This window comes from Balaenoptera acutorostrata, chromosome 4, assembly GCF_949987535.1.
Source record: "Balaenoptera acutorostrata chromosome 4, mBalAcu1.1, whole genome shotgun sequence".
Lineage (NCBI taxonomy): Eukaryota > Metazoa > Chordata > Mammalia > Artiodactyla > Balaenopteridae > Balaenoptera > Balaenoptera acutorostrata.
The window spans coordinates 84,925,620-84,943,934 of NC_080067.1; the positions used below are offsets into that span (position 1 = coordinate 84,925,620).

The window sequence follows — 18,315 nt, forward strand, 5'->3', positions numbered from 1 at the left end:
AATTGTTTACTGTTAAAAGTGTTTAAATTAATTGTACCCTTGGTTACATGTTGAAAAACAGAACTGAACTGTTAAGTGGTGACCAAGTAATTATACTTCCATCATGCTAATGTTGTAGGGAAGAATAAACAAAAATCAAACAGCAAAGGCATACCCAATAATTAAGTTGCACAACTAAAGGTTAATATTTTCTCAACACAAAAATGCAGGTCTCTACTTCATCCTACTCTCTTACAGTTAATCTTTGATAACTCGAGACACACTGAAAACATTAAAGCCAGCTAGGTCTTCACTGATTACATTTTCCTTAGTAAAGGTGGAAGTGTAGATAATTATTCTTAGTACTACTGATACAAATAAAATTGGCTGGTTATTAGATGCCTTTCAGTGTAGTGGTTATGGTATATGAAACTCTCTTGCCTATGAAAGTTTTGTCCAGATCACTTACTAGTTGCCTCAAAAATCCCCCACTTGTTAAGTTCTCCTTTCCCTATTCTTACTGGTTTTCTACCTTCATACCTTTTTACGAAATAAACATTTTCTTCCAACTAAAAAAAAAAAAAAGATAATCAGTTTTATTCTAACACTCTAACAGAAGCTAAAAAACATATCCTTTGGAAAGAGAAAATGATCCAGAACTTCTGTATTCTTAACATATGGTCTCTGATATTCAGTGAAATAAAACAAAACAAAACAAAAGGAGGCATACCAAAATATTCTTTCCAGAATACCCTCCATACTGTTCTCCATAGTGGCTGTATCAATTCACATTCCCACCAGCAGTGCAAGAGGATTCCCTTTTCTCCACACCCTCTCCAGCATTTGTGGTTTGTAGATTTTCTGATGATGCCCATTCTAACCGGTGTGAGTTGATACCTCATTGTAGTTTTGATTTACATTTCTCTAATAATTAGTGATGTTGAGCAGCTTTTCATGTACCTCTTGGCCATCTGTATGTCTTCTTTGGAGAAATGTTTATTTAGGTCTTCTGCCCATTTTTTAATTGGGTTGTTTGTTTTTCTGATATTGAACTGCATGAGCTGTTTATATATTTTGGAGATTAATCCTTTGTCCATTGATTCGTTTGCAAATATTTTCTCCCATTGTGAGGGTTGTCTTAATGTGTTGTTTATAGTTTCCTTTGCTTTGCAAATGCTTTTAAGTTTCATTTGGTCCCATTTGTTTATTTTTGTTTTTATTTCCATTACTCTAGGAGGTGGGTGGGTCAAAAAAGATCTTGCTGTGATTTATGTCAAAGAGTGTTCTTCCCATGTTTCCTCTAAGAGTTTTATTGTGTCTGGTCTTACATTTAGGTCTTTAATCCATTTTGAGTTTATTTTTGTGTATGGTGTTAAGGAGTGTTCTCATTTCATTCTTTTACGTGTAGCTGTCCAGTTTTCCCAGCACCACTTACTGAAGAGAATGTCTTTCCTCCATTGTATATTCTAGGTGTCTAATTTCTTAGTACTTCTCTGAAATTAATTTCTAGTGAATGATTCAAGTGATTTGATCCATATGTGTGTACATGAGCCTCATCACAGTAGCTTGGAGTAACAAGTTAAAAGTTATTCCAAGGATTCTGTGGTTCCACACAATCTGATGAAAGCCTTACGTTTCCTTAAGCTAGACTCAGGTTCTCATGGAATGATTCTCAGATCAACAGGTGCAGCACCACCTGGGAACTTACTAGAAATGCACATTCTCAGGCCCTACTGAATCAGAAACTCTGGCAGTAAAGGGCCTGCAATCAGTATTTTTTAAGGCATTCTCCAGGTGACTTTTTTTTTTTTTTTTAATGATGTTGTTGTTTTAATTTGTATTTTCTTTCTTTTTTTTTTTTTTAAAGGATTTTCTTATTTATTTATTTATTTATTTATTTATTTATTTTTGGCTGTGTTGGGTCCTCGGTCCGTACGAGGGCTTTCTCCAGTTGCGGCAAGCGGGGGCCACTCTTCATCGCGGTGCGGGGACCGCTTCTTCATCGCGGTGCGCGGGCCTTTCTCTATCGCGGCCCCTCCCGTCGCGGGGCACAGGCTCCAGACGCGCAGGCTCAGCAATTGTGGCTCACGGGCCCAGCTGCTCCGTGGCATGTGGGATCTTCCCAGACCAGGGCTCGAACCCGTGTCCCCTGCATTAGCAGGCAGATTCTCAACCACTGCGCCACCAGGGAAGCCCCAGGTGACTTTGATGTGCACTAAAGTTTGGTAACCACTGGGTTAAACTATTCTTAGACAAGTCTATTCCGTACCCCCTCCTTTCAGGCCAAGTTTAGGACATTTTGATAAGGAAGTGGCTGCAGAATGAACAGTCCAGTGTCAGTAGCTTATATTTTCCATCTCTTTATCCTCAAAGAGCCTGAATCACTGTCACACAGTGTCTTGGGTTGCACAACAACACTGAACAACCGTTCAGAGAAATCCAATGCCCAGATGAAACTGGAATTTGCAGACACAGCATGTGAGTTCACTCATAAAAATTCTAACCAGAAGGCTTTTCAGGAATGAGTCCCATTAATTCCAAGGGCCTTGGATCTCTGCTGCTTTTGAGGAGTAGAACATTGTTTCCTGAACAGACTGAACCTCAGGAACGGAGTGCTATTTACCTTTTTCTAGCTGTACGGCACCCTCACAAACATCCTTTAAAGAAGTACTCAGTATCACCATGGCTCCGTTGGCAAGGTAGATTAATGAATTCACTCAGCGTATGTTCTGGGTATCCAACAGGACTGAGGTCTCAGCTATAGCAGCATAAAACTTGAGCTGTCCAAAACCAGCCTCTGAAACCTTCAAATGATCATTCTCTCTGGTCCTTCTGTTGCCTGAAGCTTGCTTTGTCATGACACCTTACTGTTTCGCTGATGAGAAATAGCACAGAGCACTTCACAGCAGTTCTCATTAAAGGAGGGCAGCCAAGTGGAATTCATTCTTGGCTCTTAATAATTTTCAAGTGAGAATTTTACTGCATATTAATGAACACTAATTGACATTTGTGACTGGGTTTTATGGAAATCATGCATATATAATTTGCATGATAGTACCTAAGTGCAACTCTGGGAAGTTGGTGAGGGTTTTTGTATGTTGCTGGGTTTTTTTGTTTTTTTGTGTTGAATTCCCAACTCCAGTCTCTGGCAGTAGTGTGGAATATTCACATGTCTCTAGGATCCGTCTATAAGGCAGTAGTGGCTCACAGCCCAGTTCGTGTGGTTGTGCCAGTTTATACCTGAGAGTACAGAGGGTCGCAAAACACATCAGGGCAGGTCTCTGAAAGTAGGAGATGCTCCCACAGTAGTCAGGGGGATTTTCCAGCCCTCCTTTATAAATCAGATCTCCTGTTTCTGCTGAGTTATAGGAGTATCTCACTGTCCTGAGGATTGTTCCCAGGAGTATAGGACTCCTATCCTATGTAATGTTGTCTAAACATCTCTGGGTTCACTTCAACAAATATGTACTGATCACCAGGCCGTGTGCTAGGTGGTAGAGCAAGACCACGTTGTCTTGTTCCCTGCTGCATCCCTAGGTCTTAGTGACCAGCCCATAATAGTTGGTCAGTCAACATTTATTGAATTAATGATCATGGTCTCTACCATCAGGGATCTATAATTCATTATCCTTACAAAATCTGATTTTAAATACAATATACAGACCGTTTCTCTTCATGTTAGAAGAAACAATGATTTAGAACTTGGGATTCTGTTAGAAACTTTAGAGAAACAAGATAGATAACCTTGGCTATATGATCCAAATCTTTTGTATAGATGACCCTTCTCTATTGTGGAAATGAAAGAAGCCAATATTTATTGACGATCTAGTATATCAGTTCCACGTGCATGCATCCTGGACATCATATGATTTAATCATCAACAAAACCTATGAGGTGTAGATAGTATTATCCTCATTTCACTGAGGAGGCAGCTAAGAATTGGAGAAGTTAAGTGACTAACCTAAGACACCACAGATATAAAATGATGGAGCTGAGAGTTAAATTCAGCCTGGGCTTTGTCCATTGCAGTATCACTCATTATACCCAATGGTCCTAGGATGTGTGAAATGAAGCCAAACTCCATGTACTGGGATGGAGGCTGAATTGACCCAGGGACCCTGAAGTGTGCCCTGCATTCAGTTGATCTACTGTTTACAGTAAACCTACTGCTTACAGCACTGTTTTTCAGATCCTGTGGGGGACCCACTCCAATAGACAGTCTGATTCACTTTAATTCCACCAAGCAGCCAGAAATATTTAAACACTGTAAGCAAAGGGAGAAGTCAGGTTTCGTAGAAGAAAAGTTACAAGTAATATCAGATTAAAAGGTTGAGTATGGCCTTCTGTAATGTTGAACAAAAATGTCCTACAGATTGCAGAAAAAATCACTGACTGTGCGCTGGGAAGCTCTGGAGAGGAGAGGCTTTAGAACACAGGGATTAGGAAAGAATGGTGGGATAATCCAAGAATTCATACAGAGCCCAAGAATCCAAAAGGTTCATTTTCTCTAAAACTCACATTAAAGTGGTGAATCAAGGCCACTCTCCTTCACCCCACCCTGTCCTCTTCCCACCCCTGCCAAGGGACACCCAGTGATTCCCTTCTGCTTCTAAACTCCCCTAAGAGGGATGTATTTGGAGCAGCTGTGTCTCCTCCCCTTGATCTTCCCTCCAGTGAATCAAGATTCCCTGAACGAGCCCTGCTCCAGGGTCCTGGGGATGATTATTCAGAAACCATGAAAGTATGTGGAAAACTTAACTGGAGGCACTTTAGAGGCTTTAAAAGAGAACTTTTATCATTTCTCCCTCTTTTATAAGGCAAATCTGATGTTCTGAGAAGCAGATTAATTCAGTACACTTTACATTGTTGGGGAGAAAATGTACAAGTTCCAAAACTTATACTCTCCCAAGAGAATACTCTTTCCCCCTTCCACAGTGTTCCTTTTTTTCTCTCGGACCTCCTCCACAAACTTCTAACTACAGCCTTAGAGCTGTTACCCCTATGGCCCTGCTCTCTCCAGTTGCCTCCACTGGCCCTGCACACATTCTGTGTATTCACATCAAACTTGCCTTCCTGGGTTTCCCTGGTGGCGCAGTGGTTGAGAATCTGCCTGCTAATGCAGGGGACACGGGTTCGAGCCCTGGTCTGGGAAGATCCCACATGCCACGGAGCAGCTGGGCCCGTGAGCCACAACTACTGAGCCTGCGCGTCTGGAGCCTGTGCCCCGCAACGGGAGGGGCCGCGATAGTGAAAGGCCCGCGCACCGCGATGAAGAGCGGCCCCCGCACCGCGATGAAGAGTGGCCCCCACTTGCCGCAACTAGAGAAAGCCCTCGCACGAACCGAAGACCCAACACAGCCAAAAATAAATAAATAAATAAATAAAGTAGCTATACAATTAAAAAAAAAAAAAAAAGAAAAAAAAGAAAAAAAAAAAAAAAAAAAACTTGCCTTCCTGCTGGTCACCATTCCCATCCGGCAGTCCCCTGTACACACACACACGGTCTCCATCTTCCCTTACGCAAGCCCAGGCCTTTGCCCCAGATGTTTCAAGTGCGTGAAAGGCCAATCATAACTTCCTTTAAAGGACCTTTAAAGTAGTATAGAAAGAGCACTGAACTTGGGACACCAGGATTCTCTTCCTACACTCACCATGTGATCCCTGAACCTCCCAACCTCTGTGGGGCAGTTTTTTGACCCATAAAATGGAGACTGGACTTGATTATATCTGAGGTTGCTTCCATCTCCAGTATTCTGTGACTTCACTTACTTTCCCTGACTGAACTGTCTTGTTCATAGACACGCAGTACTTTTCCACCCTAATCTCATGCTCATCCTCTCTTAGAAAGAATTTACAACTGTAAGCCATCTTCTGTGTTGAGAATCTCTGTGGTCGGTGGTTGTTAGGGGAGATTTAATCCCCTCCGCCCTGTGTGTACTTGTCTGCTGCCTCCACAAAGAGCAGTGTATGCTTAGGCAATAGACATGAATTTTACTGTTAGTATAAGTGACCCATATGCAGCATGTTTGTAAATCTGCTACTAGGACATAACACAGTGCATTCAAAAACAATTAAAATGCATTTTACATTCCCTGCTGTTTATAATTATCCATGTATCTGCTGCCTATATTAACATAGTTAATGTGGAGGTAATACTTCAGACAGTATTAGTCCCAGAAGGAACGTTAGTTAAGTATCTAGTCAGTGCTATTGGTGGTGGTTTGAATAGATACATTTTTTATTAATTTGCATGTGGTTCTGACTTACCTCTTCCTGGATAACCTGAGGCTGAGATACTTCAAACAATGTATCTGTTTGCTCACATTGGGTAGAAACATCCGTATTACTTCAGTTGTCCCTTCTGCTTTTAATATAAAGCATGTATTGGGTTGAAAAAATGAAGGAATAAGGAAATCCAGACAAAAGGAAAATAGTCATAGGATAATAAAACGAGCCAGAAATACCTAACACTGCACAGTTGCTATAAGTGCACCACATATTTGATTCCAAGCTTCCCAGCAGCCAAAAGAGAAAGAAATGTACTACTCATGACATGAAAATGTTCGAGAAAAAGACAACTTTTCCTGGTATTTGAAAGGAAGAGAAATTTCCACCATCTGTCCTCATGGAGGAGCCACTAAGTCAGTGTTGTAGACCACACCTTCGACAGTATTTTACTAATACCTACAATGCTAATTTTGTTCATTTATTCAATAATCATTTATTGCATGCCTACTATATGCCATATAGGTTTCAGTGCATTACAGTTATTGTTCTTTTTGATGTTCGAATTATCCTGTCATTGACCAGTGGAAGCCTGTTGACTCCTGCATCCCTTTGACATGATTCTGTACTCTCTGTAGTCTGATAATTTTTCATGCTCTAGTATGACAAAATGTCCCAGTTTCATCTCATGTATTTCCAGCTCCATAACTTAAATTGACTATTTCACTAAGGAAACCTGATTCCTTTTAGTGAAAAATGGTTTTAGAGACTACAATCTGGGCACTTGGAGTGCTTATTGTTGCTATGTTGTACTTACTTCCAAACTTCAGTTAACAGACTAGGAAATATGAATGTTTTAGAAAAAGAAAAATTTTGAGTCCATACTGATATTTCCCATTTAAATAAATGATTGAGAGATTTTTTAACTTATTTTATTTTATATGCATATATTTTTCTCTTACTTTGAAATTCTTAGTTCCCATTGACATGAACATAATTACTTATTTGCTTTATCTAATAAGTAGTTGTATGTATGTGTATATGTATGTATATCCATCTATATAAAATAGGAACAATACCCACTTAATGCCATTTAAGATTTCTTTGTGGTTATTTTTTGTCTTTCAGGTGTATAATCAAATTACTTTTACTTAAAATAATTCTTCTCTATGTGGTTATATCATCAACTTGATGATAGTAATTTGTTTCAGCTTGCTTTCTAATTTTTAGATACTTATTTTCTTTTTGATTTAATTTTGTTTTTATTTTTTATTTTTTTTGAATTTTTGAATTTTATTTTATTTATTTTTTATACAGCAGGTTCTTATTAGTTATCCATTTTATACATATTAGTGTATACATGTCAATCCCAATCTCCCAATTCATCACACCACCACCAACCCCCTGCCATTTCCCCCCTTGGTGTCCATACTTTGTTCTCTACATCTGTGTCTCTATTTCTGCCCTGCAAACCGGTTCATCTGTACCATTTTTCTAGGGGTGTTAATATACGATATTTGTTTTTCTCTTTCTGACTTACTTCACTCTGTATGACAGTCTCTAGATCCATCCACGTCTCTACAAATGACCCAATTTCATTCCTTTTTATGGGTGAGTAACATTCCATTGTATGTATGTACCACATATTCTTTATCCATTCGTCTGTCAATGGACATTTAGGTTACTTCCATGACCTGGCTATTGTAAATTGTGCTGCGATGAACATTGGGGTGCATGTGTCTTTTTGAATTACGGTTTTCTCTGGTTATATGCCCAGTAGTGGGATTGCTGGGTCATAGGGTAATTCTATTTTTAGTTTTTTAAGGAACTTCCATACTGTTCTCCATAGTGGCTGTATCAATTTACATTCCCACCAACAGTGTAAGAGGGTCCCCTTTTCTCCACACCCTCTCCAGCATTTGTTGATTGTAGACTTTCTGATGATGCCCATTCTTACTGGTGTGAGGTGATATCTCATTGTAGTTTTGATTTGCATTTCTCTAATAATTAGTGATGTTGAGCAGCTTTTCATGTGCCTCTTGGCCATCTGTATGTCTTCTTTGGAGAAATGTCTGTTTAGGTCTTCTGCCCATTTTTTGATTGGGTTGTTTGTTTTTTTAATATTGAGCTTCATGAGTTGTTTATATATTTTGGAGATTAATCCTTTGTCCATTGATTCGTTTGCAAATATTTTCTCCCATTCTGAGGGTTGTCTTTTCGTCTTGTTTGTAGTTTCCTTTGCTTTGCAAAAGCTTTTAAGTTTCATTAGGTCCCATTTGTTTATTTTTGTTTTTATTTCCATTACTCTAGGAGGTGGATCAAAAAAGATCTTGCTGTGATTTATGTCAAAGAGTGTTCTTCCTATGTTTTCCTCTAGGAGTTTTACTCTGTCTGGTCCTACATTTAGGTCTTTAATCCATTTTGAGTTTATTTTTTTGTATGGTGTTAGGGAGTGTTCTAATTTCATTCTTTTACATGTAACTGTCCAGTTTTCCCAGCATCACTTATTGAAGAGACTGTCTTTTCTCCATTGTATATCCTTGCCTCCTTTGTCATAGATTAGTTGACCATAGGTGTGTGGGTTTATCTCTGGGCTTTCTATCCTGTTCCATTGATCTATATTTCTGTTTTTGTGCCAGTACCATACTGTCTTGATTACTGTAGCTTTGTAGTATAGTCTGAAGTCTGGGAGCCTGATTCCTCCAGCTCCATTTTTTTCCCTCAAGACTGCTTTGGCTATTCGGGGTCTTTTGTGTCTCCATACAAATTTTAAGATTTTTATTCTAGTTCTGTAAAAAATGCCATTGGTAATTTGATAGGGATTGCATTGAATCTGTAGATGGCTTTGGGTAGTATAGTCATTTTCACAATATTGATTCTGCCAATCTAAGAACATGGTATATCTCTCCATCTGTTGGTATCATCTTTAATTTCTTTCGTCAGTGTCTTGTAGTTTTCTGCATACAGGTCTTTTGTCTCCCTAGGTAGGTTTATTCCTAGGTATTTTATTCTTTTTGTTGCAGTGGTAAATGGGAGTGTTTCCTTAATTTCTCTTTCAGATTTTTCATCATTAGTGTATAGGAATGCAAGAGATTTCTGTGTATCAGTTTTGTATCCTGCAGCTTTACCAAATTCATTGATTAGCTCTAGTAGTTTTCTGGTGGCACCTTTAGGATTCTCTATGTATAGCATATGTCATCTGCAAACAGTGACAGTTTTACTTCTTCTTTTCCAATGTGTATTCCTTTTATTTCCTTTTCTTCTCTGATTGCCATGGCTAGGACTTCCAGAACTATGTTGAATAATAGTGGCGAGAGTGGACATCCTTGTCTTGTTCCTGATCTTAGAGGAAATGCTTTCAGTTTTTCACCATTGAGAATGATGTTTGCTGTGGGTTTGTCGTATATGGCCTTTATTATATTGAGGTAGGTTCCCTCTATGCCCACTTTCTGGAGAGTTTTTATCATAAATGGGTATTGAATTTTGTCAAAAGCTTTTTCTGCATTTATTGATATGATCATATGGTTTTTATTCTTCAATTTGTTAGTATGGTATATCACATTGATTGATTTGCATATATTAAATAATCCTTGTATCGCTGGGATAAATCCCACTTGATAATGGCGTATGATCCTTTTAATGTGTTGTTGGATTCTGTTTGCTAGTATTTTTTTTTAAACATTTTGTTTTTTAAAGATCAAATTTATAGAGAGAATGTTTTGCTTATCTCTTTTAAATTTTATTTATTTATTTATTTATGGCTGTGTTCGGTCTTTGTTTCTGTGCGAGGGCTTTCTCCAGTTGTGGCAAGTGGGGGCCACTCTTCATCGCAGTGCACGGGCCTCTCACTATTGCAGCCTCTCTTGTTGTGGAGCACAGGCTCCAGACGCGCAGGCTCAGTAATTGTGGCTCACGGGCCCAGCTGCTCTGTGGCATGTGGGATCTTCCGGGACCAGGGCTCAAACCCGTGTCCCCTGCATTGGCAGGCAGATTCTTAACCACTGTGCTACTGGGGAAGCCCTGTTTGCTAGTATTTTGTTGAGGATTTTTGCATCTATATTCATCAGTGATATTGGTCTGTAATTTTCTTTTTTGTAGTATCTTTGTCTGGTTTTGGTGTCAAGGTGATGGTGGCCTCATAGAATGAGTTTGGGGGTTCCTTCCTCTGCAATTTTTGGAAGAGTTTGAGAAGGATGGGTGTTAGCTCTTCTCTATATGTTTGATAGAATTCACCTGTGAAGCTATCTGGTCCTGGACTTTTGTTTGTTGGAAGATTTTTAATCACACTTTCAATTTCATTACTTGTGATTTGTCTGTTCATATTTTCTATTTCTTCCTGGTTCAGTCTTGGAAGGTTATACCTTTCTGAGAATTTGTCCACTTCTTCCAGGTTGTCCATTTTATTGGCATAGGTTTGCTTGTAGTAGTCTCTTAGGATGCTTTGTATTTCTGCGGTGTCTGTTGTAACTTCTCGTTTTTCATTTCTAATTTTATTGATTTGAGTCCTCTCCTCTTTTTCTTGATGAGTCTGGCTAATGGTTTATCAATTTTGTTTATCTTCTCAAAGAACCACCTTTTGGTTTTATTGATCTTTGCTATTTTTTTGTTTCTATTTCATTTATTTCTGCTCTGATCTTTATGATTTCTTTCCTTCTACTAACTTTGGGTTTTGTTTGTTCTTTCTCTAGTTCCTTTAGTTGTAAAGTTAGATAGTTTATTTGAGATTTTTCGTGTTTGTTGCGGTTTGTATTGCTATAAACTTCCCTCTTAGAACTGCTTTTGCTGCATCCCATAGGTTTTGGATTGTCGTGTTTTCGTGGTAATTTGTCTCTAGGTATTTTTTGATTTCCTCTTTGATTTCTTCAGTGATCTCTTGGTTATTTACTAATGTATTGTTTAGCCTCCATGTATTTGTGTTCTTTATGTTTTTTCCCCTGTAATTGATTTCTAATCTCATAGCATTGTGGTCAGAAAGATGCTTGATATGATTTCAATTTTCTTAAATTTACTGAGGCTTGATTTGTGACCCAAGATGTGATCTATCCTGGAGAATGTTCTGTGTGCACTTGAGAAGAAAGTGTAATCTGTTTTTGGATGGAATGTCCTATAAATATCAATTAAATCTGTGTGATCTATTGTGTCATTTAAAGCTTGTGTTTCCGGGCTTCCCTGGTGGTGCAGTGGTTGGGAGTCCGGCTGCCAATGCGGGGTACACGGGTTCGAGCCCTGGTCTGGGAAGATCCCACATGCCGCGGAGCAACTGGGCCCGTGAGCCACAACTACTGAGCCTGCGCGTCTGGAGCCTGTGCTCCGCAACAAGAGAGGCCGCGACAGTGATAGGCCCGCGCACCGCGATGAAGAGTAGCCGCAACTGGAGAAAGCCCTCACACAGAAACGAAGACCCAACACAGCCAAAAATAAATAAATAAATAAATTTAAAGCTTGTGTTTCCTTATTAATTTTCTGTTTGGATGATCTGTCCATTGGTGTAAGTGAGGTGTTAAAGTCCCCCACTATTTTTGTGTTACTATTTCCTGTTTTATAGCTGTTAGCAGTTGCCTTATGTATTGAGGTGCTCCTATATTGGGTGCATATATATTTATATTTGTTATATCTTCTTCTTGGATTGATCCCTTGATCATTATGTAGTGTCCTTCCCTGTCTCTTGTAACATTCTTTATTTTAAAGTCTATTTTATCTGATATGAGTATTGCTACTTCAGCTTTCTTTTGATTTCCATTTGCATAGAATATCTTTTTCCATCCCCTCACTTTCTGTATGTGTCCCTAGGTCTGAAGTGGGTCTCTTGTAGACAGCATATATATGGGTCTTGTTTTTGTATCCATTCAGCAAGCCTGTGTCTTTTGGTTGGAGCATTTAATCCATTCACGTTTAAGGTAATTATCAGTATGTATGTTCCTATTACCATTTTCTTAATTGTTATGGGTTTGTTTTTGTAGGTCCTTTTCTTCTCTGTGTTTCCTGCCTAGAGAAGTTCCTTTAGCATTTGTTGTAGAGCTGGTTTGGTGGTACTGAATTCTCTTAGCTTTTGCTTGTCTGTAAAGCTTTTGATTTCTCCGTCGAATCTGAATGAGATCCTTGCTGGGTAGAGTAATCTTGGTCGTAGATTCTTCCCTTTCTTCACTTTAAATATATCATGCCACTCCCTTCTGGCTTGTAGAGTTTCTGCTGAGAAATCAGTTGTTAACCTTATGGGAGTTCCCTTATATGTTGTCGATTTTCCCTTGCTGCTTTCAGTAATTTTTCTTTGTCTTTAATTTTTGCCAATTTGATTACTGTGCGTCTTGGTGTGTTTCTCCTTGGGTTTATCCTGCCTGGGACTCTCTGCACTTCCTGGATTTGGCTGGCTATTTCCTTTCCCATGTCAGGGAAGTTTTTGACTATAATCTCTTCAGATATTTTCTCGGGTCCTTTATCTCTCTCTCTTCTCCTTCTGGGACCCCTATAATGTGAATATTGGTGCATTTAATGTTGTCCCAGAGGTCTCTTAGGCTGTCTTCATTTCTTTTCATTCTTTTTTTTCTTTATTCTGTTCCGCAGCGGTGAATTCCACCATTCTGTCTTCCAGGTCACTTATCTGTTCTTCTTTTTTTTTTTTTTTTTTTTTTTTTTTATCTGTTTTTCTGCCTCAGTTATTCTGCTATTGATTCCTTGTAGTGTATTTTTGATTTCAGTTATTGTATTGTTCATCTCTGTTTGTTCTTTAACTCTTCTAGGTGTTTGTTTGTTTGTTTTTTAATTCTTCTAGGTCTTTGTTAAACATTTCTTGCATCCTCTCGATCTTTGCCTCCATTCTTTTTCCAAGGTCCTGGATCATCTTCACTTTCATTATTCTGAATTCTTTTTCTGGAAGGTTGCCTATCTCCACTTCATTTAGGTACTTTTCTGGGGTTTTATCTTGTTCTTTCATCTGGCATATAGCCCTCTGCCTTTTCATCTTGTCTGTCTTTCTGTGAATGTGGTTTTTGTTCCACAGGCTGCAGGATTATAGTTCTTCTTGCTTCTGCTGTCTGCCCTCTGGTGGATCACCAATATTTTTTTTTTTTGGAGTGTCTAATCTACTATATTTTTAATTTTATAATTGCATTTTAATCTCTAGAATTCTATTTGGGTTTTTAAAATATATTCTCCATTTCTCCTTTCATTTTGTTTATGTTCTGTTTTATATCTTTGAGCATATTTATAATAGTTGTTTTAAAGTCCTCATGTGCCAATTATATTATTTCTGTTATTTCTGTATTTTTTTTCTATTTTTTGGCTGCGCTGCACAGGATGCAGGATCCCAATTCCCTGACCAGGGATCAAACCTGTGCCCCCTGCAGTGGATGTGCGGTGTCCTAACCTCTGGACCGCCAGGGAAGTCCTGCTGTATGTTTTTATTGAATTTTTAAAGTGTATTGTTATAGATCTTATTTCTTGCTTCTTTGTATGCCTGGTAATTTTTTATTGATGATGGACATTTTGAATTTTATGTTGTTGAGTGCTGGCTCTTGTTGTATTCCTTTAACGAACATTGTGTTTTGTTCTGGAATGCAGTTAAGTTTTTTGTGGATCAATCTGATCCTTTTAAGGCTTACTTTTAAGCATTATTAGGGAAAGTCCAGAGTAGTTTCTAGTCTAGGGTTTATTTAGTCGCATTTTTTTATGAGAATTGTATCCAATGTCCTGTATATTATGAGGTCTTTCCACTCTGGCTGGTGGGAACACAAAGTATTCCCAACCCTGTGTGAACTCCAGGAAATGTTCAACTACTGCCTACCAGTGGTTATTTCTTTCACTTCAAATAGTTTCCTCTCACATGCCTAGATCAATACTCAGAAAAAGACTGAGAGGATCCCCTGCAGATTTCCAAAGCACTCTCTTTCTTGGTATCTCCGTCTTCTTCATTACTCTTCCTCACAAATTTGTTTGCCTGATGTCCCTAAACTCCAATCTATTCTCCTTACCTTAGCAAGACTTCTAGGCTCTCTTTGGGTTTCCCTCCTTGTGCTGTGGCCTGGGAACTGCCTTCAAGCAGTAACTTGGGATCAATTATTGTCACTGAAAGGATATATTTATTTATTGATATTTCACTTTATATCTGTCAGTCAATTGTAGGTTCACCTCATTTGTTTTCCAAAGTCCTGTGAAATCTGTTATCCAATATCTGGTAAGAGTTGTTTTGTATATTTTGTCTGGTTTTCGAGGTGTTTACAGCAGGAGGGCAATTCCAATAGCAGTTAATTCTTAATGAACAGAAGCAGAAGTTGTACCAACTACAAAACAAATTTTTAAAAGACAGTAATTGTAGGACTAGTTTTCCAATAGCCAGAAATAATGTGTAGAAGAATAGGGTAGATTTTTGTGGAAAGATTTGGGGGCTGTTGAGAGTTGTGAACCTGTAAATGACCATCTTGCTCTTTGGAACAGTGTAGTTGATGCAGCGTCTGTTTTGCTGATCCTAATCACCGGGCAGGATTCTGTCAAATAAATTGTAAGCCCTACCGTTTCATCTTCTTGGGCCTGCTGCTGTCTGTGGACTAGACAGTTTACCTCTATAGACTTTGGTGGGGGCGAGAATTGCTCTTGGAGGAGCCTGGCAGACCTTTCTCTTTGTGCCTTGGATTCTGTATGTATCTTATGGTCAAATGCCTCACTATTATCCCCTCTGACACACTACTTCCCATCCACTTTCCCAATCACTCAATACTTTTTGAAATCATTCAACTCTGTCCTCTCAATAACTAAGCCATTCATTGTTTCACCACTTCTTCACGTGTGAATCTCTGTAAGTGTGTGCTAATGTTGGAATTGAATGCCTGCCCCATGGAGGAGCCTAGTATCATGGTTTATAAAGTTCCTACACTGGATATCCATGGACTGGAGGGGTGCCTAGCATTCAAAGTTCCATGCCAGTGAGTTCAGTCTGTCCAAGATGACCTTTAGAATGTACTCAGAAATTTATGTTCAGCTGGACCGTTCTATCATGTTCACAGAATCTCCCAAAGATGATTTGGGCTTAAGGTTGTTAGCCCTTCTGAGATCCACAGTGTTGACCAGGGTTTCCCTACCTTAGCATTACTGACATTTGGAGCTGGATAAGTCTTTGTTATTTGGACCATTCTGTGAATTGTAGGATGTTTAACAGCATCCCTGGCCTCTACCTACCACATGTCAGTAGCACCTTCCTCTCAGTTTTGACAACCACAATGTCTCCAGACACTGCCAAATGTCCTCTGGAGGTGCAAAATTGCCCCAGTTGAGAGTAACTGATATAGACATACTGTTGTGGGCCACACTCCAGAGAACCCATAGATGTGAAGCTCTGAGAACTAAACATGAAGAAACCTAACAGGCCATTGGTGTCTTCTTGGGGTGAGGTCAGTCCAGGGTGTCTGCCCCATGCAGGGTATTAACTGGGAGGACATTGACCTTGCAGTTAAACTCCTGAATTTGAGTCCCACCTCTGCATATTTGGAGCAAGATTCTCCGCTTTGCTGCTCTTCAGTTTTCTTATGTGAAAATGAGATGTCTTGTTTACCTCACATGACACAGTTGTGAGAACAAAATGAGGTTTTATGTATATACACACACACATCTATATGATGTAAGGATACACAAACAGGGACTTAATGATGGTTTAAATGTAACTGTACTTATTTGCGAGTATGATTAAAAGGGCAATATAGGAAAAATATATTTTTCAATCCATCATACAGTATAGTCCTCCCTGTGGCTTCCAATATTGTTCTATGCTAGAAAGCACAATAAGGGATGTCTAACTTTTAAGAAAAAGAAAAAAATTATCTTTTTAGCAATTAAATTCTCAACTAAATTAAGATGCAAATAGTCAGATTTTTGTATTTACTTCTTAATTTTGCATTCAGTAATCTGATCAGACTTCACAAGAATTTAAATGTCTTGACAGGAGGTAGTGGCTTTTAGTTCTCTTGGGATTTCATTGTAATGAGCCTGGTAAATAATTCAGGAAGATATGAGAGGCCAATATATGGGCAGCACCTGGTGCTATATTGTTCATGTCTAAGCATGCAGAATCCAAAGATGGCATTCTACACCAGTCACTATTGTTCTGGCTTAAACACAAGTCCTGTATTCAGTGGCTATTGGAATAATAATAATTGATTTTTTTCCTCTTCGAAGTTTCCTCCACAATAAAAGAAAACTGTGCTAAGCTGTTTCAGAAACACGAAGCAGAAGTGGCATCCTTTTTTAAATTCCCACTGGTAAAATTTCAAATCTGTTTCTCTGTTACAGGATAGATTGCTTTAAAGTATTGGGGACATGTCTGCCTTTTCTGCTGGAGTTAATTTAAGCCTCTCTACTTTTGAGCATTTGTACTTTTGTTCTGAAAGGTAGAGCTTTTTTTTAGATCACAGTATTCATATTGCAATCATCTTCTGAGAGAAATAACACCATGCTCTGGCCACTCGCTCACTCTGTGGGAATTCTTAGAACCCTCAGTTTCTCTCCCTATTACCTGAGTAGCCTATCCCACTTCTAGTAGTCTAACAGTTTAAAAATAAACAAACACAAAACTCTTGGCAAAGGGCTTGCATATCCTTTTGAGATCCCAACTGACTGGGCATAGAATGTTCCTCCCCTCACTGAGCTAACAGGAGTGAACAGGACCAACCAACAGACAATGTATGCAGACAGCATGGGGCACCTGAGCCTACCACCACCCAGGATCAGACAGAGCTTACTCCCTAAGTTGCAGAGAGAGATCTTGGAAGGGCAGGGGTGTTTCCACTAGGGAAGAAAGGAAGACGTGTTCACATATTGGAACTAAACATTTTTTTTTTTAAATAAATTTATTTATTTATTTATGGCTGTGTTGGGTCTTCGTTTCTGTGCGAGGGCTTTCTCTAGTTGCGGCAAGCGGGAGCCACTCTTCATCGCGGTGCACGGGCCTTTCACTGTCGCGGCCTCTCTTGTTGCTAAACACAGGCTCCAGACGCACAGGCTCAGTAGTTGTGGCTCACGGGCCTAGTTGCTCCGTGGCATGTGGGATCTTCCCAGACCAGGGCTCGAACCCATGTCCCCTGCATTGGCAGGCAGATTCTCAGCCACTGCGCCACCAGGGAAGCCCGAAACTGAAATTTTTGTAGTGCTGGACCATAAAGGGGATCAGAAGAGGGACTGTAGAGCTGTATATCTATAAATTGTTAGGTGTGCTTTGTCTTTGTTTTTAAAGTGTTGTTTATTAAAGAGGTTTTGAAATATATTTATTTAAATATATACTATATTTTAAACCTTGGTTATATATAATAATGTATATAACTACATACAATAAAAATATATAGTTAAAATGTGTAAAATATTTTAAAACTTCTGTAATAAGCCATTTACATATATGTGTGTGTTTGTGTTTATTTGTGTGTGTTATATATAAATAACATTTTTTTGTTAACAGGTTTAATTGCTTTCTTCTCCTCTGAGACCTGTGTGGGAGTACTTGGAGCAGCGACTGCCATCTGGTGGCAAGCCAGAATCATCGCAGTGTGTGACTTAATGGTTACTAAGATGCCCACTCTTGACTTACATGGTCTTCACTGGCAGCAGGGGACCCGGAGAGCCTGGAGGGTGTCTGATGAAGGAGCTTTAGTGAAATAACTCTCCGCTTCCACCTGAATGGATTGTTCGTCCCAGATTCTGCCCCAGGAGCCAGATTCAAAATGGCACCTCTGAAGAAAAGATTTGAGTTGCTCTTCTGTTTTACTCAAAGATCTTCTGGTTATCTACTGGTGGGTAACCAAGACTGTGAATAACCACATACCAAGAGGGGCATATGATGACATGGAGCCTGAAATAAACTGCTCTGAATTGTGTGACGGTTTTCCTGGCCAGGAGCTGGAGCGGAGACCCCTTCATGATCTCTGCAGGACAACAATTGTAAGTGAGCAGCCATGGGGTGTCAGGGCTGCTTAGATGTACACGTTGTTGTTATTATTGTTGATGATGGTAGTGGTGGTGGAGGGGGGAGAAGTACGAGGAGGAAATGCTTATGCAGGACATATATGTCCCAGCTCTGGAGATGATGGGGGCAGTTCATGTTTGATCTATAGAAGAGCCTTCGTTCCTAACAGCTTC

The 18,315-nt window shown here is 39.3% G+C and overlaps 1 protein-coding gene across 3 annotated transcripts in view; it reads left to right on the forward strand.

The window, feature by feature from the left end:
• GPR156 (G protein-coupled receptor 156) overlaps window positions 1–18,315 on the forward strand; it is an 89,598-nt gene that overhangs the window by 11,952 nt on the left and 59,331 nt on the right. For all 3 annotated transcript variants that reach the window (XM_057546098.1, XM_057546100.1, XM_057546099.1), the window contains exon 2: window positions 17,639–18,117. In XM_057546098.1, the coding sequence (XP_057402081.1) occupies window positions 18,022–18,117 (96 nt within the window). In that variant the 5' untranslated portion in view covers window positions 17,639–18,021. The remainder of the gene's footprint in view (window positions 1–17,638; window positions 18,118–18,315) is intronic.